Raw genomic sequence first — 23,026 nt, forward strand, 5'->3', positions numbered from 1 at the left:
CTAAATGAAACGAAGGAAAATCCACACAAAACCAATGGTGAAGGGAAGGAAACTGGGGTTCAAATCAATGATTTGGATTAAAAGGAAGAAAAAAACAGTCAACCAGTATAGAATGAAGAAACGAAACAAGAATTGAAAAAAAGATTAGGAGAGGCTTAGGAACCTCTGGGACAACTTTAAACGAGCCAAGACCCAAATCATAGGGGTGCCAGAAGGAGAAGAGGAAGAACAAGAAATCAAAACCTTATGTAAAAAATAATGAAGGAAAACTTCCCTAATTTGGGGAAGGAAATAGACATACACATCCAGGAAGCAGAGAGTGTCCCAAACAAGCTAGACCCAAAGAGGGACCACACCAAGACACATCATACTTAAAATGCCAAAAGTTCAAGAAAAAGAATCTTAGAAGCAGCAAGAGGAAAGCAGAAAGTTACCTACAAAGGGGTGCCTATAAGATTATCAGCTGATTTCTCAAAAAGAACTTTGCAGGAAAGAAGGGACTGGCAAGAAGTACTCAAAGTAATGAAAAGCAAGGACTTAGGACCAAGATTACTCTATCCAGCAAAGCTATCATTTAGAATGGAAGGTCAGATAAAGTGCTTCCCAGACAAGGTAAAGCTAAAGGAGTTCATCATCACCAAGCATTATATGAAATGTTAAAGGGACTTAAGAAAAAGAAGATAAAAACTATTAACACTAAAATGACAACAGACTCACAACTATCAACAACTGAATCTAAAAAATAAAAACAAAATCCAACTAAGCAAACCAGAATAGGAACATAATCACAGGTATGGGGATCATTTGGAGGGTTATTAGCTGGGAGGGGGAAGGGAGAGAAGTGGGGAAACGGTGCGGGGATTAAGAAGCATAATTGGTTGGTACAAAATAGGAGGAAGTTAAGAATAATATAGGAAAAGGTGAAGCCATAGAACTTATATGCATGACCCCTGGACATGAACTAAGGGGGATGGGATTTCTGGAGGGTGGGCGGTTACTGGGTCGAGGGGAGCAAAGGGAAAAGAAATTGGGACAACAGTAACAACATAATAAAATAAATTTTAAAAATATAAGATTGAAAGAAAACAGAAAAATAATTAGAATAAGTAAAAATTTTAATGTAGCCTATCACAGATGTGGCATTTCAAGTCATTTATGAGGGGATGATTTTTTCCAATGGTTTTTAAAGTACTCCCTGGAGCTTCTCCTGTGGGGAGAGTAGGATGAGGGCAGGGCAGCTGGCAGGTTGAAATAACTCTTATCTTGTACCATTTCAACTGCGTTTATCTGTTTCACATATTGAACTTACTGGTAAGTTGATGTGAAGGGTTCTGAACCTGGAAATAAAACCAAAGCCACACTTAAAGTAAGGTTTTGGGACAACTGGTATTTTGCAATATAAAATAAATTGATAAACCTCTCCATTATATACAAAAATATATAACAGCTGGATTAAAACATTAAATGGAAAACACCTCCATAAACTACCAAAAAATATGGGCAAGCGTTAATTCCTCTTCAAGCACACTGATAAAACTAGAGACCATAATGATAGGTACTATTTGTGTGAGCTGGTTTTTCTTAAAATGTGTGCCTTTAACACACAGATTCAAAATGTTTTTGTAGCCAAAGTGTGGAAATGCTACATATCAATAACAGTGCCAAGGCACAGCTTAGGGCACTAAACACCCCCATTATCTCTATCAGTTTCTCCAGATCACCCCCAAATACACATTCTAAATACAAGTATGCAAAACAAATAAATGTGACTGAAGGACATATCCTAGTATCTTATGCTGCGAGGAGACTCTTGACACTAAGTCCTTCTTCTGTCAGACATTCTGGAGCCATCGCTGCTGCTCTCTGAAGTCACAATGTTATCAGCATAGAAAGGTTCATAAGCCAAAACTTAGTTTATTCATCATTTCCTAACCTTATTTCACTATTAGGCCCTTCCCTCAACATGATACCTGTTAATATCCATCCATAGAATTCATGGAGCACACATTCACGAATTCCAGGTATATATAATTAGTACTTGAGTGGGAAAATGCTCAGTGAGAGGAGTCCTTGTTAAAGGTGTACTGTCCATTTATTGTTATTTTTACCAATGTTCAATTTCAGGTGCTCTCTTATATTGTGATCTGCTGACATCTATTGCCAATGCTTTAACTTAAGAGCACACACATTATTTTCTACAATAGTATACTGCTGCCCGCTGAAACAAAAACCCCTGCTTGCAGACTGCCTTGGGTTTAAGTTCTTGTACATCATCATTATGATGCATTTATATCTTGGAATACTATGAAATGTATATATAAATGATCCATAGGGCTAAAAAGTATGCTCTTCTGTCACCTATTAAAATATGCTGTATGAAACTATACATATTGAAAACATGTCAGGTACTACTTGTCCTGACTTTTTATGTTATACTCATGAAAGGAACTGAATTAGACTACATTTGGGATAGAGTTAGAAGGTTTAGAAAAAGTCAGGCCATTATACAGAAACTCAAAATTGTTACCAGAATAAAGATACAGCAGATGTTTCTTCTAGAAAATTCTTGAACTTTATTTTCTTTTATCCCCAAAGTAACCCTTGGGTTCTAAATAAAGGGAAAAGAAAAAGAGGCAAAGGTAATATAATTGCAGTAATAAACATTCTCTTTCTCTAAAGATAGCGGTTATTTGGTTCAGCCATTTAAAATTAATGTTAATTTGAATTGTAAAATGTTATGTTTATGAGCAGTAAGATTCAACTTCTGATCTATATTAAATGTGTCTCTTTATGTTTACTTTAATAATGTCAATGCAAATGATAACCTGTTTGTACAAATACATTGTAGTAATTAATAACTTTCAGGTTTTTTGCTGCTAGTTCTAGATAATTGGGTCTTATATTTTATTAAAAATTCTGGTGCTACAAAATCCTGGAATGCCAATTTTAATTATCACTTGATAACTCTGTGAAGCAATATTATTCACTATAAGATAGGGTTAGTATCACCCTGACCTATGTAGCTTGGTTGGGGTCATCCTGCAAAGTGAAAGGTCACACATTCAAGCCAGAAAGGCGTGGACTTGGTCAGGGTGATCGATGTTACTCTCACCATCGATGTTTCTCTACTTTTATTTCTCCCTCCCTTCCACTCTCTGTAAGAATATATAAATAGCACTGACTGGTGTAACTTGGTTGGGTGTCATTCTGCAAAGAAAAAATTACCGGTTCAATTCCCAGTCAGGGCACATGCCTGGGTTGCGGGCCTGAATGGGGAATATGCAAGAGACAACTGATTAATGTTTCTCCCCAACATCAATGTTTCTCTCCCTCTCTTTCTCCCGCTCTTTCCTTCTCTCTAAAAATGAAAAAAAAAAAAAAAAACTTAAAAAAAATAAAATTTTTTAAAAGGGTATTTTTGAGTATTTGAAATCTGAATTATATAGTACCTAATCTAATTATTGCTGGGGACAACAAAAACAATTCTTCACTGTGTATTTACTAGTTCTCTTACAGTAAGTTGTGAGTGTAAGCACATGTATACATGTGAGTGTTGTGCGAAGTGCTGGTTCTTTTGAGTTTGACTTGTCTGGGCTACTGTGTGACATGTGATGATGCAACACTTTACCAAAATTACTGTGAAATCTTTATCCATACATTGTGTCATGTTGTCCTTTAGCTTTCATCTGATTAAAACAAACTCAATGTGAACTCAGGCACTCAAAACTTGATGTTTCAAGGTATTCACTTGGAAAACCATAAATATCACTGTTATAGATTAGTATCAAAATAGCAACACAAAATGTTTTTAATCTTGTTGAAAATTTGTGGATTTTTCTATGAACTCAGGCTTAGAAACACTGCCATGGATGACAGTCATTCATTCATTCATTTAACAATATTTACTCAGGCTCCTGTGTGTCTGGCACAGGGAATTTAACAATCAACAAACTCCCTACCCTTATGAACAGCCTTGCAGTCTAATGGGGAAGGAGGACAATAGATAAATAGTTATATAATTTCAGACAGTAATTAGTGCTGTAAAGGAAGTGAGCAAGATTAGGGAACAGAGTTGAAAGGACAGAGGTACTGTTTTAGAAAGGCTTGCAGGAATGGCTTCATTGTCTGACATTTGAGCAGACACCTAAATGAACATGTGGGGAAAGTTTTCTAGGAAGGAGAAGAGCAAGTTCAAAGGCCTTGAGACAGGAATGTACTTTGAGTATTTGAGGATCAACCAGAAAGCCAGTGTGGCTAAAGCGCAGTCAGGAAATAATGTCAGAAAAGTAGTCAGGGGCCAGATCATATAGGGATGGTAATGTAGTCATGACTGGTGATTATAAGGAAAAAAATGGAAGACAGAAGGCATGCTTTAGATATACACGAGGTAAAACTACTATCTCTAAAACTCAACTCTGTAAAATCAACTTCATTCAGACATAATTTACACACATCAAAAACACCCATTTTAAGAGCACAGGATGAGTTTTGGCAAACATATATATCTGTGTCACCATGATAATAACCAAGATAAAGAAAATTTCCATCATCCCAAAAAGTTCCCTTGTTCCCTTCTGAAGTCAGTCCCCATCCCCTAACCCTCTACTAGAGCCAGAACTCACTAGAATTTGGGGACTCACTAATTTTAAAATGGACTTTGAGGACTTAGATCTGTGCTGTCCAATATGATAGCCACTAGCCACATGTGGCTAATTAAATAAAATATACAGTTCAGTTTCTCAATTGCAGTAGCCACATTTCAAGTACCTAAAAGCCACATGTGGCTAGTGGCTACTGTACTGGACAGGACATGCATAAGATTTTTACATCACTGCAGACAGTTCTATCAGGCAATGCTGAGATGCTACCTTGGTAGAATTTGACCTTCACCACCTGGAGGTGGGCCAAGCAGCATGAAAACTGAGTAGGCCATACAAGTCACCTTACCTAGCTTTATGTTACTATCTGTTTATTATATTTATCACCAAGTAATTAATTAAGCACATGGGTGTGAAAGGAGTAGTGTTCACTGGGATAGCATAACAGCAATGGTAATATAAGGCACAATTTTGTTTTAGGTAAAATTAAAGCTCAATATCATAGTCTTACTAAATTTGATTTTTTTTTTCCTCTTGGAAAGGGGGTTCTAAAGCAAGTATGCTGAAGTATTAACATTTGCTAAACCAAGTAGAGGGTACATGAATATATCAAATATTATTTTGCTGTACACTTTTGAATGTTTGAAATATTTTATAAGCATACCTCAGAGATACTGTGGGTTCACTTCCAAACCATCATAATAAAGTAAAAATTGCAATAAAGCAAGTCACATGAATTGTTTGGTTTCTTAGTGCATATAACAGTTATGTTTATAATATACTGTAGTCTATTAAGTATGCAATGGTATTAGATCTAAAACATATACATACCTTAATTTAAAAATACTTTATTGTTCAAAAATGCTAATCATCCCATCTGAGCCTTCAGTGAGTTACAATCTTTTTGCTGGTGGAGGGTCTTGCTTCGATGCTGATGGCTGCTGACTGATCAGGGTGGTGGCTGTTGAAGGTTGAAGTGGCTGCAACCATTTCTTAAAATAAGACAACAATGAAATTTGCTGCACTGACCTTTCCTTTCACAGATGATTTCTCTGTAGCAAGCAATGCTGTTTGATAGCATTTTACCCACAGGAGAACTTCTTTCAAAATTGGAGTCTGTCCTCTCAAACAATGCTGCAATGCTGCTGCTTTATCAACAAAGTTTATCAATATTCTAAATCCTTTGTTGTCATTTCAACAATCTTCACAGCATCTTCACCAGGAATAGACACAAAGACACAAAGTGAGCAAATGCTGTTAGAAAATCACACCAGAAGACTTGCTTGATGCAAGGTTGCCACAAACCTTCAATTTGTAAAAAATGTAGTATCTGCAAAGCACAATAAAGCAAAATGCAATAAAACAAGGAATACCTGTAAAGGAAAGAAAAAAGTAGGCTTTCAAATGCTGGATAAGAATACTTAAGTTATCAAGATTGTTCATGATGTAATTAAACAATACAGGTTAACACCAAGTATGCACTATAGTACAGCATAAGAGTCAGTATAGCATTATGGTTAATTAAGCATACAGGCTCTGGGGCCAGATTGCCTGGATTTTAATAGTAATTATGTTACTTACCAGCAGTGAAACACTGAGCAAGTTACTTAACCCCTCTGTGCCTCAGTTTCTTCATCTGTAAAATAAGAATGATAATAATAGTACCTGGCTAATAAGGATAAGGATTAAATAAATATGTGCAAAGACCTTGGTGCACAGTAGATGCCTAATTAAGTGTTAATAGCTATGATGATTATTATACAACTTTGGTTTCTTTTTTAAAGTGAACTTTTTTAGAAAAAAGGAATTGGAAGTTCAAAAATGTTAAAACTGTAACCTCTAATTAATAACAGACTAATTTAATTTTCTTCACTTATTTTCTAAACAGGCTACATCAAGCAATTCCTACTATACTTAAAACAAGAGAAACACAGGAGCAAAACCTTGGCTTAAGCTCTTCTCCGTAAGTGCCCTACAGTCTGATAATCAGTGATTTTCAAAGTGTTAATACTTGGACCACACTAGCAGTACCACAGAACTTGCTAGAAATACAAATTCTCAGGTTTCACCCCAGAAGTACTCAATCTGGGGTGGAGCTCAGCAATCTGTTTTAGCTTTATATTTGATTCTGATGCTTACTAAAGTTGGAGAACTGCCATGTTCAGGTATAACTTCTAGCTCTGTGCAATACTTGACCTCTCTCACCTTTATATAATAAATACTACCAATTCTTCTTCTTCAAATACTCTCCACAATTCTTGTTCATGAAGTCATCCTTCCACCCTTGGATGTAACTTCACAATACCAATACTTCTGAGAATAGCTCCTCTCTGTCCCCAGTTTACTGCCTGATATAGAAAGCACAAATGCTTTCTGGAGCAAGTAATTTGTGTCAAGGAGGCCCGGTGTACAACTTTAAAGAGTGAAGTGCTGGCCACTGCCCAAAGATGTTCATATTAAAAAAAAAAAAGAAAATGCATGTAAGCCAAATTTGGCCACTGGCCACCAGGTTGCACTCACTTTTTGGCTAATTCTCTCTCAAATCACTAGGCAGTTGTGAGGTAGTGGAGAGCCTGAGAGCCGAACATGGAAGAAAACCTTGATTTGAAGCCAAGCTCTGCAATTTGCTAGCTGAGTGGTAGCAATGATAATGAAGTTAATCTTTCAGAGTTACATCTTCTCAACTGCATAAAGACAATACTATCTGACAAGATTGTTTTAAATAGTAAGATAACATACTTAAAAGCAACTGCCTTATAGTAAGGCATGAACACATTTTTTATAGAATTTGTAATATTTATTTTCCTGTATTGTTTTGAATGATTACATGCTTTATTCTATTTGTATTTATGAAGTTTAGATCAGGCTATTTCTTCTATTATACTGTGAGCTCCTTCAGGATACGAATGGCCTTTTGTATCCTTTTAAGTTCCTATATTATCTACTTCAGTAATTAAGTCCCTCCCATATCCACTCTCAGCTTCAACAAAAGCTTATAACTGGACATCGGACTGCCTGGGATAGGAATCTGGAGTAACACAATCAACTCTTAGTATAGATGTATATTTTATAGGGGGAAGACAGTGTCTGACTTAAAACAATCCGTAATATGAAGAGAAAAACCAATGATGCCTTTTCTGTTAAGTGGATGCCTTTTGTTTTTATGTTAAGTAGATGCCCTTAGCTTTTACATTTACCAGGTTTGTTAAAAACCACCCAGGAAGTTGAGAAGTGCCATACTAGAAATTATGAAAAAAATAAATTTCCGTTTTAACTAAATTTTTGTAGTTCGGATGCAAATGATGCTAGGGTGATGGTGGTAGAAGAGTTATGCATCAGAGCAGCTAACATTAGGTGCCCCACTCATTTTTCCCATCTGGACTACTGAGAGAAGAAAAAGAACTATCATGTAACCCACAAAAATCTCAGGAAAGTTATTAGGCAATTAAGATCGAGGGACTGTGGAGGAAAAAGGAAGCATGTGTATCTTATATAAATAGATTGGAAGCTTTCAGCCCTCTTGTGGACTTACAAGAAACACAATGTCATCTTTTGTCCTAACAGAATTTCTTTTTCTTACTATATAGGTACACATGCCTTCTAAGTGCCTGTAAAGAATTAATTCACAAATTGAACTTGGCGTGGTTAGTATCATTGTCCCTTTCTTACTCTCTGAACTTTGGCTGCATCTACAGACTCATTAACTAAGTGACTTTCAGGTTAAATAATGTAATTTAATTCTAGAATTGCTTGAAAACTTACCTCCTCCTCTACCCCCATTAACTATGCCTTATACCAGGGTATTTTTATTTTTCCCTCAAAAGTAGAATTCATAAAACTAGGTGAACTATAGTAATAAATGAGTTTAAATTTCAAATTTAGTTTGGGAAGAATGTTTCTAACTAATCAAAGCTCCATATAGGGAAATGAGCACTCTGGATTACACTAGGCAAGCCAGAGAAAGGCTGCCCATTTCTTCAGGAGGGTGGGAACTGGTTATTTTGTCAAGGGACAAATCAGAATGACATATTCAAGTGCAATTTAAAAAATCTATTTCATTGTTCATATGTATCATCATGAGGAAAATTTGGCTTGATAAGGTTAACACATAAAAGTGCATGCCAGTGTTAGAACTGCATACTGCCATCAGCTTTCAAATGCTCTGAGGCTTTCGTTGTTCGATTCTTTGAATTCTGTATGAGAAAAATAAAATATCACTGCAGTCATAACTTCTCACTCAAGGAAGAAAATAATTTCCACTTAAAGGGCATATCCAATTACCCAACTTCTAAACACTCAATTAAAAATCAGTTAAAAGACCACTTATGCAGTTACCACCCAACTATTGTCAAAATAGATATAAACAACTTCTCCTGCATAAATTATCCCCTTCAAGATAAGTACCATTAGCTATCTTGTTTAAAGGTTAACATTATTTTTACATGGGTAAAGTAGAACTGGGCAAGAAAATAATTAACCTTTGAAAGATTTCTCTTCCAAACCTATTTCTTTTGAAGAAAATTACAGACAATAATTAGGTGAAAGTCAGTACTAAGACTCTTTAGGAATAATATATCTTACAGATGGTTCATTTCAAGCATCAAATTCTATTTACTCAAAAAAACCTAAGGAGGTAAACACTTCCCTTGGCAGTTACAGAAGCATCAACTGACCTCAGGGACTGCACTGATGTTACCTATTTTGTGCCAAATGTTTCAAAAATTATGAGGACGTTCACTTCTCTAAGGTTTTGAAAGCAGGAATTTTCAGGGAGAGCAAATTGGGTAGGGGAGGGGGGTGGAATGGAACAACTAATAGAAAGAAAAAAAAAGTTCCAGAATGATAAGTGAAAGGGACTGACTAACTATACAATAATTTAAATAACACTAGCTTTCAATTAATATATGAATGTGTTTTGCATGAAAAGGCAGTTTCGTAGGACAGAATAAAATAAAGTTCTTTCACCTCCTTATGAGTTAGTGTTCTTACAACCCCTTGAGTCACTAAGAGGAGACCCTGAGGCTTAACAAAAGCTCTAATTTTAACAGCTGCTCTTTTACTTTTGTAGAGGAAGTACTATAAAAAGTACTCTCTGAGTCTGAGATACACTGGTGATTTGACCTTGGACACGTCACTTAATTCTTTCTTTTTTCTGTAACTGTAAATGGAGTCAGCTACATACCTAGTAAAGGTATCGCAGGACAAGTATGAGGATCTGACGATAAATGCTAACATATTAAGTACACTATGTGGATGAAAAAGGGCCACATACTAAACCTGACAAAATCAGGGTAGGCCTGCGTGGCTGATCTTACAAACCCAGAGACCAAAGTAACCACACAGGGTGGGTGGTCAGAATGTAAAAATTCCTAACTAAGAGCAGGTCATGGTGGGTAGTCACATCCTAGGCCTGTAGCTTCTTCCTTGACAAAAGCTGGTCTTTACCTTTGAAATTGTCTCTTTTCTTTTTCTATCTAGGATAACATACCTTTAAAATGTCGCAGTAATTTTCTTTTCCAGATCCCTAAAAGGCACAAACACCTACACTAGAACACCAGACCACATTGTTGCCATGTTGCCCACATACCATCTCTAGGTACTGTAAATGTTTACTATCCTATACCCACCAATATAAAAGACGTGTCTCTCCATTTTACTTTTTATCCAGTCTCAGAGATTTTCCCACTTTGCTTTCTGTCACTTTTCTAACCTACTGCCGATGAATTTCATATACCCTTCCTTACATCTCCTCCTTTTATTTTAATGTTTAAAGTAAGTTGCAGAACTACCATTCCCTAGAGCATTTTTCAATCCGTTGAGATTTTGCTTCTGGGCTATTGTGTCAGTTTGGTTCAAACTCTTATAAGACTTTTTCTTAGGCTGTATGTTCTTTACCAACAACAATAATAGTAACCAGAAATTAGTTACTATTTTATTAATATTGGCCTAACCTCTCCTATGTTCTTGCTTGTAAAATGGGTACAAATCTAGGTCTGTACCTACCAAGTCACTGACTGAGAACTTGAGCAAGTCGTTTCCTTTCTGGACATGTTTCGTAACAAGATTATTACATAGAGCATAACGAGATCGTGTATGGAAATGGCTGTTATAACTGAGGGAAAGAAGTATTATCTGTAGTACTGTGAACTGCAAAGACGTACAGGGAAGGAGTAAACAAATGGCGCCTTAACGACCCCAGCAGAGAAAAAATGCAGAAAATGGAGCTCGAGCGCCTCAGTGGCTTGGAATAAGAATGAGAATTAAAAAGTGTGGCGGGGGCGGGAAAGAGTTTAAGAAACACTCCGAGAATCAACTCACTATTTCTTCCCTTTTTCTCTTATGACCACCAGCCTAGGAAAGACCATTACACCCAGCTTCCCAGCCCGCCATATCACTGAACATTTATTTACAGTACCTTCTTCATTGAGAGCCTTTCATTTCCCTCTCCTCCTTCCACAGAAGTCGTGAACTTCAGACCTCTACTTCCGACCACCATTCCCTTTAAATCCGCTTTTACCAAGCAAGCTTCGCCTAAGGAGGAAGTGAGTGTGGACCTACCGCAGTGCATTCTAGGAAAGGTGGTCTTTCACACTTTTTTGCTTGGGCCCCAAAGTGGGGAAACCGGCCAAGTCTCTCCAGATAAAACTACAACTCCCGGCAAATAACGGGAGTGATTAGTTTCCTTTCTGCTCCGGTTTCTATCGCCTTCCTCTTCCTCCTCTCCACGGACGGTGAACCTCCTGACCTCACGGTACTTGTAGTTCTTCTAGGACCTGAAATTCTAGCTCTCAATGGCCAAGCAAGAGGCTCAAAGACTCGAGTTCCCAGAGGGCAGAGCGAAAGCTGCGCCTGCGCATTCTCAGTGAGGGCGTGTATGTCTGTGTGTCTGAGCGAGAGAGCGAGTGAGTGAGTGTGAGTGCGGGGTAGGGTGGTGGCCGTTACGTTCGGGGCAACGGCTACGGCAGTGGAGAAGTAAGAGAAACAACGTCTGACGCTTCCGCCGTCGCTTAAGAGGAGGAGGAGCTGGTAGGGAAAGGAAAGTGATTCGCCCTGGGCCTGGACTAGACCGAGGTGGGCCGGTGGAGGTCTAGGCTATGAGCCTGTGAGGGTCGCTTGGGACGCGGAGCGAGACACGAGAGCCGAGAGCTATGTCTCAGCCGCCGCCACCGCCGCCTCCGCTGCCGCCGCCACCTCCTCCCCCTGAGGCTCCGCATACTCCATCGTCCCTGACGGCGGCGGCGGCGGCGGCGGCTGCTCCAGGGCTGCTCTCAAAGCGGAGAGACCGGAGAATCCTCTCCGGGAGCTGCCCAGATCCGAAGTGCCAGGCGCGTCTGTTCTTCCCGGCCTCTGGTTCCGTCAGCATCGAGTGCACCGAGTGCGGACAGCGGCACGAGCAACAACAGCTGCTGGGGGTGGAGGAGGTGACCGACCCGGACGTAGTGCTGCACAACCTGCTGCGGAACGCGCTACTCGGGGTTACAGGAGCACCGAAGAAGACCACGGAACTGGTAAAGGTGATGGGCCTTTCCAACTACCACTGTAAATTGTTGTCGCCCATATTAGCTCGCTATGGAATGGACAAACAGACAGGCCGGGCTAAGCTTCTCCGGGACATGAACCAGGGCGAAGTGTTCGATTGCGCTTTACTGGGTGACCGCGCCTTCCTCATCGAACCAGAGCATGTTAACACTGTGGGCTATGGGAAAGACCGCTCCGGAAGCCTCTTATATTTGCATGACACTCTTGAGGATATCAAGCGGGCCAATAAAAGTCAGGAATGCCTCATTCCAGTGCATGTGGACGGGGATGGACATTGCCTGGTGCATGCTGTGTCTCGGGCTCTAGTAGGCCGGGAGCTCTTCTGGCATGCCTTGAGAGAGAATCTGAAACAGCACTTCCAGCAGCACCTAGCCAGATATCAAGCCCTGTTCCATGACTTCATTGATGCCGCTGAGTGGGAGGACATTATCAATGAGTGTGACCCCATGTTTGTACCACCTGAGGGTGTTCCCTTGGGTCTGAGGAACATCCACATATTTGGCCTTGCTAATGTGTTACATCGCCCTATTATTCTGTTAGATTCTCTCAGTGGCATGAGAAGCTCTGGTGATTATTCAGCCACCTTTCTGCCTGGGCTCATCCCTGCAGAGAAGTGCACTGGGAAAGATGGTCATTTGAACAAACCAATCTGTATTGCATGGAGTAGCTCTGGTAGAAACCATTATATTCCCTTGGTAGGCATAAAGGGGGCTGCTTTGCCCAAACTGCCTATGAATTTGCTTCCTAAAGCATGGGGTGTGCCTCAGGACCTTATTAAAAAGTACATCAAACTTGAGGAGGATGGTGGTTGTGTTATTGGAGGAGACAGAAGTCTGCAGGATAAATACTTACTTAGGCTTGTTGCTGCTATGGAAGAAGTCTTTATGGACAAACACGGTATCCACCCTAGTTTGGTTGCTGATGTCCATCAGTATTTCTACAGGAGAACTGGGGTGATAGGAGTTCAGCCTGAAGAAGTCACAGCAGCTGCTAAAAAAGCAGTAATGGATAATCGTCTTCACAAATGTTTGCTCTGTGGTGCCCTTTCTGAACTTCACGTTCCTCCAGAGTGGTTGGCTCCAGGAGGGAAACTGTATAACCTGGCAAAAAGTACTCACGGACAGCTGAGGCCTGACAAAAATTATAGCTTTCCCTTGAACAATTTGGTTTGCTCATATGATTCAGTGAAAGATGTTTTGATACCAGACTATGGATTGAGTAACCTAACAGCTTGTAATTGGTGCCATGGCACATCTGTGCGAAGGGTCAGAGGAGATGGGTCTATTGTGTATTTGGATGGGGACAGAACTAATTCTAGGTCCACTGGTGGCAAATGTGGTTGTGGATTCAAACATTTTTGGGATGGTAAAGAGTATGACAATCTACCAGAAGCTTTTCCTATTACTTTGGAATGGGGTGGCAGAGTGGTCAGAGAAACAGTTTATTGGTTCCAGTATGAAAGTGATTCATCTTTGAATAGTAATGTTTATGATGTTGCAATGAAACTTGTTACCAAGCACTTTCCTGGTGAATTTGGGAGTGAAATCCTAGTTCAGAAAGTTGTGCACACTATATTGCATCAGACTGCCAAAAAGAATCCTGATGATTATACTCCTGTAAACATAGATGGTGCTCATGCCCAAAGAGTCGAAGATGTACAAGGACAAGAGTCAGAGTCTCAGCTCCCAACTAAAATTATTCTTACTGGACAGAAAACAAAAACTTTGCACAAGGAGGAGTTAAACATGAGTAGAACTGAAAGAATTATTCAACAGAACATTACAGAACAGGCTTCTGTAATGCAGAAACGGAAAACAGAGAAGTTAAAGCAAGAACAAAAAGGCCAGCCCAGGACTGTTTCTCCCAGTGCCATTCGTGATGGTCCATCCTCTGCACCTGCTACCCCGACCAAGTCTCTCTATTCACCAACAACTTCTAAAGAGAAGAAGATCCGAATAACAACAAATGATGGCCGGCAGTCCATGGTTACACTTAAGTCTTCAACAACCTTTTTTGAACTTCAGGAAAGCATAGCCAGAGAATTCAACATTCCTCCGTATTTACAGTGTATTCGATATGGCTTTCCTCCTAAAGAGTTAATGCCACCCCAGGCAGGAATGGAAAAGGAGCCAGTGCCTTTACAGCATGGTGACAGAATTACAATAGAGATTCTAAAAGGTAAAGCAGAAGGTGGTCAGTCTGCTGCAGCACACTCAGCCCATGTTGTGAGACAAGAAGAGATTGCTGCTACTGGTAAACTGTCTTCGAAGGAACTTCAGGAGCAAGCTGACAAAGAAATGTACTCCTTGTGTCTTTTAGCAACATTAATGGGTAAGATCAATTTAACTCAAATGGTATTTCTTAACCTAATTGTGAATATAATATACTTTTCTGTTTTTTGTGAAAAAACTGGTCATCATTAAAAATAGGAGAAAATTATTTTCTTTAGCTTTTTGACAGTTAGGGGCTAGGTATTAGTGTGATTCTCTGTTGAGTAAATATTAGGAAAACATAACTGAAAAAGTGAAAGTAGTCCCTTGATGATCACCAGATTATTTACATATAGCTTACTCTTTAAAAAAAGATTTTTTTTTTAAGTTTTGGGGGTGACATTGGTTAATAAAATTACAGGTTTCAGGTGTACAGTTCTATAATACATCATCTCTTATGTGGTGTTTTGTGTTCATCACCCCAGTAACTTCTTATTCTTTTAAATAGGCTTGTAATGTGTCCATTTAAAACCTTTTTCATTCCTCCCTCTCTTGGCTTTATTGAGCCTTCCCACCTTTCTTTACCCTTTTCATTTATTTTTGAATTTTATTTTCTTGTATGTCATGTGATCTTAGGACTTCCTGTTTGATGAATTGCAGTTTCTGGTGTTTTTACTCCCACAGGCTCTCATCTAATAGTCTCTCTCCTTCCATTTCCTGTTCTCCCTTTCCCAGTTCATTGTATTTTTCTTATTTGTACATTAGGATTTGTGTTCAAGTAATTTCCTTAGTGACTCTTTGCAATCAGTTGTAACGAATTCTTGTAACTCATGAAGAATAGGTAGATGTTAATGGAGTTGGTTAAGAAGCATTTCTTTTAGTAATTCAACATAAATTAAAGGAAACTATATTATCAACAGAATATGCAATTTAAATTTTTAGATGATTTGAGATATGATCCATTGGTGCACTTTTTACATTTTTATTTGCTTAATCTATGTTTTTAAATCACTGTTGATATATTTTACATAATAAGGCTTAAAGTAAACGTAAAATTTAGATATATTACATATTAGAAGTGCCTTATTTTTGCTGAGATTAGAACTGTCAACTAGAAAAGTGACCTGGGTTTTGATTCAGTTTTCTGAAAGTACTAAATGTCAGTGAATTGGGCCTCCTCCTTCAAAAATGAAGATTATTTATTGTTGGCTTGTTAAATTAGGGGACCTAGTAATTCATAGGAGTTCTAAAAGCCCTGTACGAATTTATAACTTGATATTGCTGATTTTATTTTGGCAGACATAGTCATTGAATGGGGGGATATGGGAAGAAATATAGTCAGCACTTTACATATTTCTATCTCAGAGTTTTTAGTTTCTTAGAGACTGCATAGAATAGAGGAAACATCGTGTGATCTTTGAAGTCAGAAAGACCTAGAATTTGAATATCGGCTCCACTAGTTATTAACTTAGTGATTTCAAGTAGACTGCTTAACTCCCCAGTACTTAAGTCACCTCCTGTATATACAAAATACCCCCTGTAGTAAGGTAACAGTATATTCCTTCTAGAACTCTGAAAATTAAATGACATTAGAATGGATAAAATTAGATATATGCAGAAGGCACTGAAGAAAACATCCAATCTCCCAGGTCAACAATAGGAAAGAGAAAGTCTTGCTAAATAGAAGATGAACTCTTGAGGATGTGGCTCAGATGAGAACTAACCTTGAGTGCTCAGCACCTACTATAGTGCCCAGTCAGTAATAGGCACTGAAATGTTTTTGATTGAATTAAATAGATGACATTAACATATCTAAACAAAGACTATGCCAGCAGAAATGGAATGGATGGTCAGCACTGAACATTGAAAAAGTTGAAAAGCAGAATTTGGCACTGCTTATACACTGCTGTAGAAAGGGAAAAGATACACCATCTATGGTTCATGAAAATTCTGCTAACTATGGGAAGTAATCTCTGCTGAGGGGCAGGAATATGTGGGTTAGTCCTCACGATGGCCTGGCTGAAAGATCTCTAACCCTTTACTTATTACATATTCACAAAGCATCGATTCTGATCACTTATTTAGCTTCCTGATATAAATGTTGATGTACAGTTGAGAGTGCAAGTGAGGATTATGTGGCATGGGTGAGGTATGATAAGTAGTCTGAAAGTCTGGTGAGCATGATAATATTTCATAACAAAAATTAGTACAATATAATTCTGGTTTATAATTAGTCACTATTTGATTTTGGTTCAAGGTTTCTGAACCTGAATATCTGAGTAATAGACTGGACTGCAATGAGTTCAGCGAGATAATGTCTTTCTGATATGATCCCTTTCTTCTTCACCTCCACCATTTACGTTGCTGCCCTTACAAACCACAGATTTCTTTACGTCTTTTTCCACTGCAGACACAAAATTTGAGCATAAAGGAGTGTTTTGCCAATTTTATAGTGGTAGCACTTGAGAGACTTTCTACTTTAAAGTACTAAGGCAGTGCCTGACCTATTTTAGTCCCTCCATAAATATTAGTTTTCTACCTCTAATTTTCTTATAACTATATTTAAAGATACTCTTAATAAAAAGTGGTGTGTTTATAAGAATGTCAACTTGGGGATAGTTATATACACACACCTATGTAAAGAGTTGTGGGAAACTATTGATGTTTAGTTTAGAGAGGGCTAGAAAATAGAAAATGACAGGGCTTATTTAGAAAATTGAGTTTCAACGTGCAGAAGTTATTTTGTGAATACCAACTGTGAACTAAGCTACTGATGTTATTTCAAAAAATAGCTCATTAAGTTTTATGTCGTTCAAATAGCTGGCTCCTTCTCATTTAGATTTAGGCTTAAATACCAGCTTCTTAAGAGAGGTTATCTCCTCCTGATCACTTATCTAATAAGGGTGGAGAGACCTTTGCTAGCCACTCTAAGTACCCTCTATCATTGTATTCTCTTCATTTCTTTCCTAGAACCTATTATAATTTTTCATTATCTTAATTGTTGGTTTACATATTCATTTGCCTCACCCACTGTATTATAAACTCCACAAAAGCAATGACAGTAGTGTGTTTTATTTACCTGTGAAATCCTATCACCTAGTACAGGGCCTGACATTTACTAAGTGCCAAGAAAATGCTTGCTGAATTATTTCAGCGAAGTGAATGTCTGCTAAGAGTTAGAGACTACTAGTGGTACAAAGATGAATGAGACATAGTCTTTGCCTTCCATAAACTTACCTGCAGGATTCCAACTAGGGTCATCCTATACTTGTATAGCTTTTTATTTTCATTATATAGCTTTTATATCTTCATTAAATAGTCTGAATGCTTGATAGGGACATGTGCTTTTCCTTTAATTATTTTTAAGTAGAATATTTATTAAATAGAGTTTATATTTATTACTTTTCAATGAGATACCTATTGCTCAGTATAAACAATTCATAGAATTAGTCACTTTGAATCTTATGATGCTAGTTTTAAAATGAAATAATATTTTCCTTGTAAATATTTCACATTTTAATCTGCTTTATCCAGTCTACTTGGAGTTTATTGAACAATTTTGCAGACTATAATATTTATTATTTATATAGTATTGAAGTGACTCTAACTCTGGTATTATAAAATGTTATTAAGTTTTCTTGTAGACCAGTTTTTTGTGCATTTTCTTTGGTGGTAGATATGATAAATGGTACATCATCCACCACAAATACTAGGCTAATTAATTTTTTTGTAGTATTGTATTCTACTAAGTTTCTAGTTAATTTTCTTTTTCAAGAGATAAGAACAGGTTTGTGAAAAACAGAGTTTGCCATTTGGAATTGCTTTAATGGAATTAGGCTACTTGTGATATTCCATTCCCTACAAACTTTAGCAGCCTTTCAGGAGTTGAGAAACTCGTTTGATTTTTGTATACTTTCTATCTTCCTGAAAAAATAAAAACTATGATATTTTAATATACATTTTTAAAATTCTCAGTCGAGATATGTTTTATTGATTTGCGAGAGAATATAAAAATTTTTTTAATGTTTTTATTTTAATATACATTTTAAAATTAACTAATTATTAATTAAGAGGGAAAACCATCAGATAAACGAAAAGAAAGACCATTCATAATACCACTGCTATGTATAACTACTGTTCAGGTAGGAGAATTGAAGACTATTTGTTAGGAGGAAGGATTTCAGGAAGACAAGATGTGAACAGAAGTTATGTGTGTTGGTGGTGTAGACTGTTTTCTACATTTATACACACATACAATATATTGAACTTAGTATTTTACTGTTGTACTATGAAAAAACAGTTGAATTATAAAATAAAATTAATTGGAGACTAAAGAATAAGAATATTTGCTAGATGCTTTACCAAACTATTCCTATTCTGTAAGTTTGCTTTCTAATGAAATTGTAGCAAAAGAATTCTGCTCCTTCTTTTAAGATCTACTGTCTTAGCAGCTTTCAAATATGCAATATTATTAACTATACTCACTATGCTGTACGTTACATTCCATGACTGACTGACTTTATAACTGGAAGGTTGTACCTAAAAGTCTTTACCTTTGTTTTTGCTATGATTTTGTTTTACTAGTTTCATGAAGAGGACGAGCAGTACCATTAGTTATATTTTATCCATAATGTTGAAGAACAGTTATCATCGTACTGCTTCAGTTAAGATTTTTCAGGATTTCTTTAAGACCTTGTTAAAAGGAAAAACCTCATTTGTAAAATTAATTCATATACCTTCATTCAACAAATGCTAAGAGTGCTACTATACAGCACTGTGCCAGGCCACTGACCTTTTCCTGACTCTGAAGAACTTCTGGTGTAGAAGGGGAACAAAGAAGTAAACTAAATTAACCTGCAGTGTGGTATTCATATGCATTGCAGCAGCAAGGAAGGTTCCCATATAACCACCACTGAAAAATCCTAGAGGAGCTGACACTGAAAGTTTTATTTATTTATTTAAAGTTTATTGAGGTAATATTGGTTAATATATAATTTTCAGGTATGCAACATTATAAAATGATATTTGTAGACTGTATTTTGTGTTCACTACCAAAAGTCTAGTTTCCTTTTATTGCCATATATTTGACCCCTTACTTAATTCTCCTACCCTCTACACTCTGCCCTTTTGCTCTGGTAACCACCATTCTGTTGTATGTCTATATAAGTTGTTTGTTTGTTCATTTGTTTCTTTATTGTTTTATATTCCCCATATCAGTGAAATCATATGGTTTTTGTCCTTTTCCATCTGTCTTATTTTACTTAGCAGAATACCCTCAAGATCCATCCATGTTGTCACAAATTGCAGTAATTCCATTGTGTATATCTATTTACATGTATGTTTATATATCTAAATACATAAGAAACGTCTTTTTTTCTTACTAGTAGTTTAGGCGGCCAATTCTGAGAAGTTCACTAGTTTGGTAACTGTTCAGATTTTTACCAAAAATATTAAGTGCACCTTGGCCAGTATGGCTCAGTTGATTGGAATGTTGTCCCTTAACCAAAAGGTTGTGGGTTCATTTCCCAGTCGGGGTGCATGCCTGAGTTGCAGGTTTGTTCCCTGATCTCTGGTCCAGGGTCCAGGCACGTATTGGAGACAACTGGTTGATGCTTCTCTCTCACATCGATATTTCTCTCTCTCTTTCCCCTTCTCTCTAAAAGCAATGAAAAAAATGTCCTTGGGTAAAAAAGAAAAAATTAAATACTACCATCTGATTTTTTGATATATTTTTGAGTAAATGATATCCGAGAGCATTTTATAAAATACTAAGTACATTTAAGATAACATTGATAATAACTAAGTGAAAAATTATCACCATAGAAATAATTTATCCAAATGAAGTTTGATGAGTTCATTGAACTTAAATATAGCTGAATTTGAGTAGTGCTGTATCATTAGTAAATTAAGTGTTTATGTGCAAGTAAATGTTTTCATTAACTGAAACTTTTAACTGCCAGGGCTTTTAAAACTTATATACTTTAAACTGATGTACTAAGTAACTTTAATAACTGCCATGCAAATTCTTTTCCTATTTATGAATGAGGTTGTAGGTACGTAGTGATTATTTCATCAGTAACCTCCTTTCAAAGCTCAGATCCCTTAGTACAATCTTCTAGTAGGAAAGATGTTAACCTTTCTTTAAAAATTAAAGTCTTAATTATGAAAGTAGTACTGTACAATATCATATTAGAAAATAATGAAATTATAAAGAAACCAACCACATTCCACAAACCAAAAGTAACTTTTATGTTCCTTCCATTCTTTATTAATTTCTTGAACAGTTATTAATTTTCCTTAACTTTTTATTTGAAACTTCTTTTTGAAATAGGCACTGTTAAACAGTGTTCTTGAAAAAATGTTTTTGTGAAATGGTGGTTTGCTTGTGGATGTTTTGTGGACTTCTAAAGGTAATCCTAAATCTGTTCAACAAGTTATTGCCCCCCTAAATTTCTATTTTAAAAAAACCACTTCGGAACAGCAAAATACTACAACATTAATTACTTATCTTTAGCCTACCTATTTACTTTTCTTCCTATCTTCTTTTATCTGTTTTTATTTGGTTCTAACATAAAATTAGAAAATACAGTTTCAAATTATTCTTTAATATATTACCTTTCTATTCTCTTTCTGTTCTAGTCCAAGGATGCAAACTAGTATCCTTTGAGCTGTATTGAATTTTCAGATCCATTTTAATGTGCCCATTATTGATTCATGTAGTTTTAAAGACATTTCTGAATTAGCTTCTACATTTAAATATTGAGAGAATTCACATTAAAAACCCAGATTTCTGGCTTCTCTTGAAAAGCCATATGGCCTGGAAACATTGGGCCTACACTTTATCACATCACTTGGCAGTTGGCTGCCACCTTTAGGTGGGCCATACATTTTCTAGTGTGCTGTAGCCTCATCACTCCGTATCATCTCCCTGTGTGTTAGACCAGGCTGCCTTGCGATCTCTGTTAGAAGCTAATCCATGTTAAAACAACCTTAGGTTGAATATTTTTGTTTGTTGCTAATACTATATTTGTTTTTATCTTACAGGAGAAGATGTATGGTCTTATGCAAAGGGGCTGCCTCACATGTTTCAACAGGGTGGCGTATTCTACAATATTATGAAGAAAACCACGGGTATAGTCAATTTCTGATTTTATTTTTAGATAATATCTTCACTCAAGTTGTGATAAGCTTCAGAAAGTTCAGATAGTATTCTTATCAAACTATTTCCAATGTTAATTTTAGGTATATATTCTTTAGCAGTCTGCCTAATTAAAAGGGATTATTATCCTGATACACTTAGCTGTGTTTTCTGCTATAATATTACTAAAAATTTCCTATCACTTTCTTGCTCCTGTTTTCTCATTTAAATTATGTATATTAGTCTTAACAACTAAAGACAAATGGTGAAATTAGAAGCAGATTTAGCTGTAATGCTAGAGACTATCCCAGAACCAGATAATAAAGTTTTTTGTTGTGTTTTGGTTATGATTATTATATATACCCCAGTGCTTTCTGGATTTTAGAAAAACAGCTTATTTTACATTTAACTTCTTTTCACATTGTGTGTGCATTGTTTGTAAAAGCATGTGTGAGTGTATAACTGTACCTTCATAGTTTTAAGGTCTTCAGAGAGAGGATGCCACTGAGTGTGTTTGGAAAGCACATGTTTTTTCAAATATTTAATGTGAACACTTTTGGCCTCAGACTTTATCACTCTGGCTTATCTCACTTCTTCACCTACCTCACCTCAGTAGATATTAAGTGCATAATCTCTTATTTTATGGCTTTTATTTCTTCCTCACTTTATTTTTCATTGTTAACTGCCCCCTAACTTGACTGTTGTAGAAATGTTCAAGCATACATAAAAATAACAAGAATAATAGTATAATGAACCCTTATTTACCCACACAATCCAGCCTCAACAATTATTAGTACATTTTTACCCCCATCTCAACTGGACTATTATAAAATAAATCCCACACATAATATCATTTGTAGGAACTTCAATATGAATCTTGTTTTTTTTTTCTTTTTAAAAATAACCATAACACCATTATTACATTAAAAAAATAAAACCAAATATCCAGTGTTTAAATTTCCTTAATTTTTGATTATTTCAAAAAAAAATTTTTTTCTCTTGATTTTTTTGAATTAGGGACCAAAGAATGACTTTCTTTCTCTCTCTCTCCCTTTCTTTCTAAGACATGATTTATTGAAGCATAATTTGCACATAGTAGAATTCACCCTATATATAAGTATATAGATTTTGACAAATATACATACATAGTCATGTAACTACCACCACAATCAAGACAGAGAATATTTTTATCATCCCAAAGAGCTGCCTTATGTCCCTTTTTAATTAATCCCTTACATTTACCCCAGACCCTGGTAACTACTGATTTGATTTCTGTCTCTATATGTTTGCCTTTTTCATATCATCATATAAATGGAATTATACAATGTAACCTTTTGTGTCTGCATCCTTTGATTTAGCACAGGGTTTGGCAAATTACTGCCTGTGGACCATTATCAGGCCCACTGCCTATTGAACATAAAGTTTTAGTGAAACACAGCCACACTCATCTTTACATATTGTCTATGGTTGTTTCACACTCCTGTGGAAGAACTGAATAGCTGTGACAGAGGCCTTATGGTCTGCAAAATCTAAAATGCTAC

At 36.7% G+C, this 23,026-nt stretch overlaps 1 protein-coding gene and 1 long non-coding RNA gene across 5 annotated transcripts in view; one reads left to right on the top strand and one right to left on the bottom strand.

The window, feature by feature from the left end:
* Positions 1-1,097: 1,097 nt before the first annotated feature.
* Positions 1,098-11,299, bottom strand: LOC150004304 (uncharacterized). 4 transcript variants are annotated; one of them, XR_016512380.1, is made up of 6 exons: positions 11,014-11,299; positions 6,180-6,234; positions 5,430-5,590; positions 3,226-3,266; positions 2,528-2,608; positions 1,098-1,337 (listed from the first exon to the last, which is right to left on the bottom strand). It is a non-coding gene; the product is annotated as an uncharacterized LOC150004304 (long non-coding RNA). The 4 variants fall into 4 exon arrangements; XR_016512379.1 differs by having other exon boundaries at positions 3,226-3,358; XR_016512378.1 differs by lacking the exon at positions 3,226-3,266.
* Positions 11,300-11,505: 206 nt separating this feature from the next.
* The window catches only part of VCPIP1 (valosin containing protein interacting protein 1), a 31,242-nt gene continuing 19,721 nt past the window's right edge, over positions 11,506-23,026 (top strand). Inside the window, exons 1-2 of the mRNA XM_090283616.1 lie at positions 11,506-14,468; positions 21,392-21,478. Of these exons, the coding sequence (XP_090139742.1) occupies positions 11,747-14,468; positions 21,392-21,478 (2,809 nt within the window). The 5' untranslated portion in view covers positions 11,506-11,746. The remainder of the gene's footprint in view (positions 14,469-21,391; positions 21,479-23,026) is intronic.

Source organism: Furipterus horrens, unplaced genomic scaffold (genome assembly GCF_987537825.1).
Source record: "Furipterus horrens unplaced genomic scaffold, mFurHor1.1.pri manual_scaffold_7, whole genome shotgun sequence".
Lineage (NCBI taxonomy): Eukaryota > Metazoa > Chordata > Mammalia > Chiroptera > Furipteridae > Furipterus > Furipterus horrens.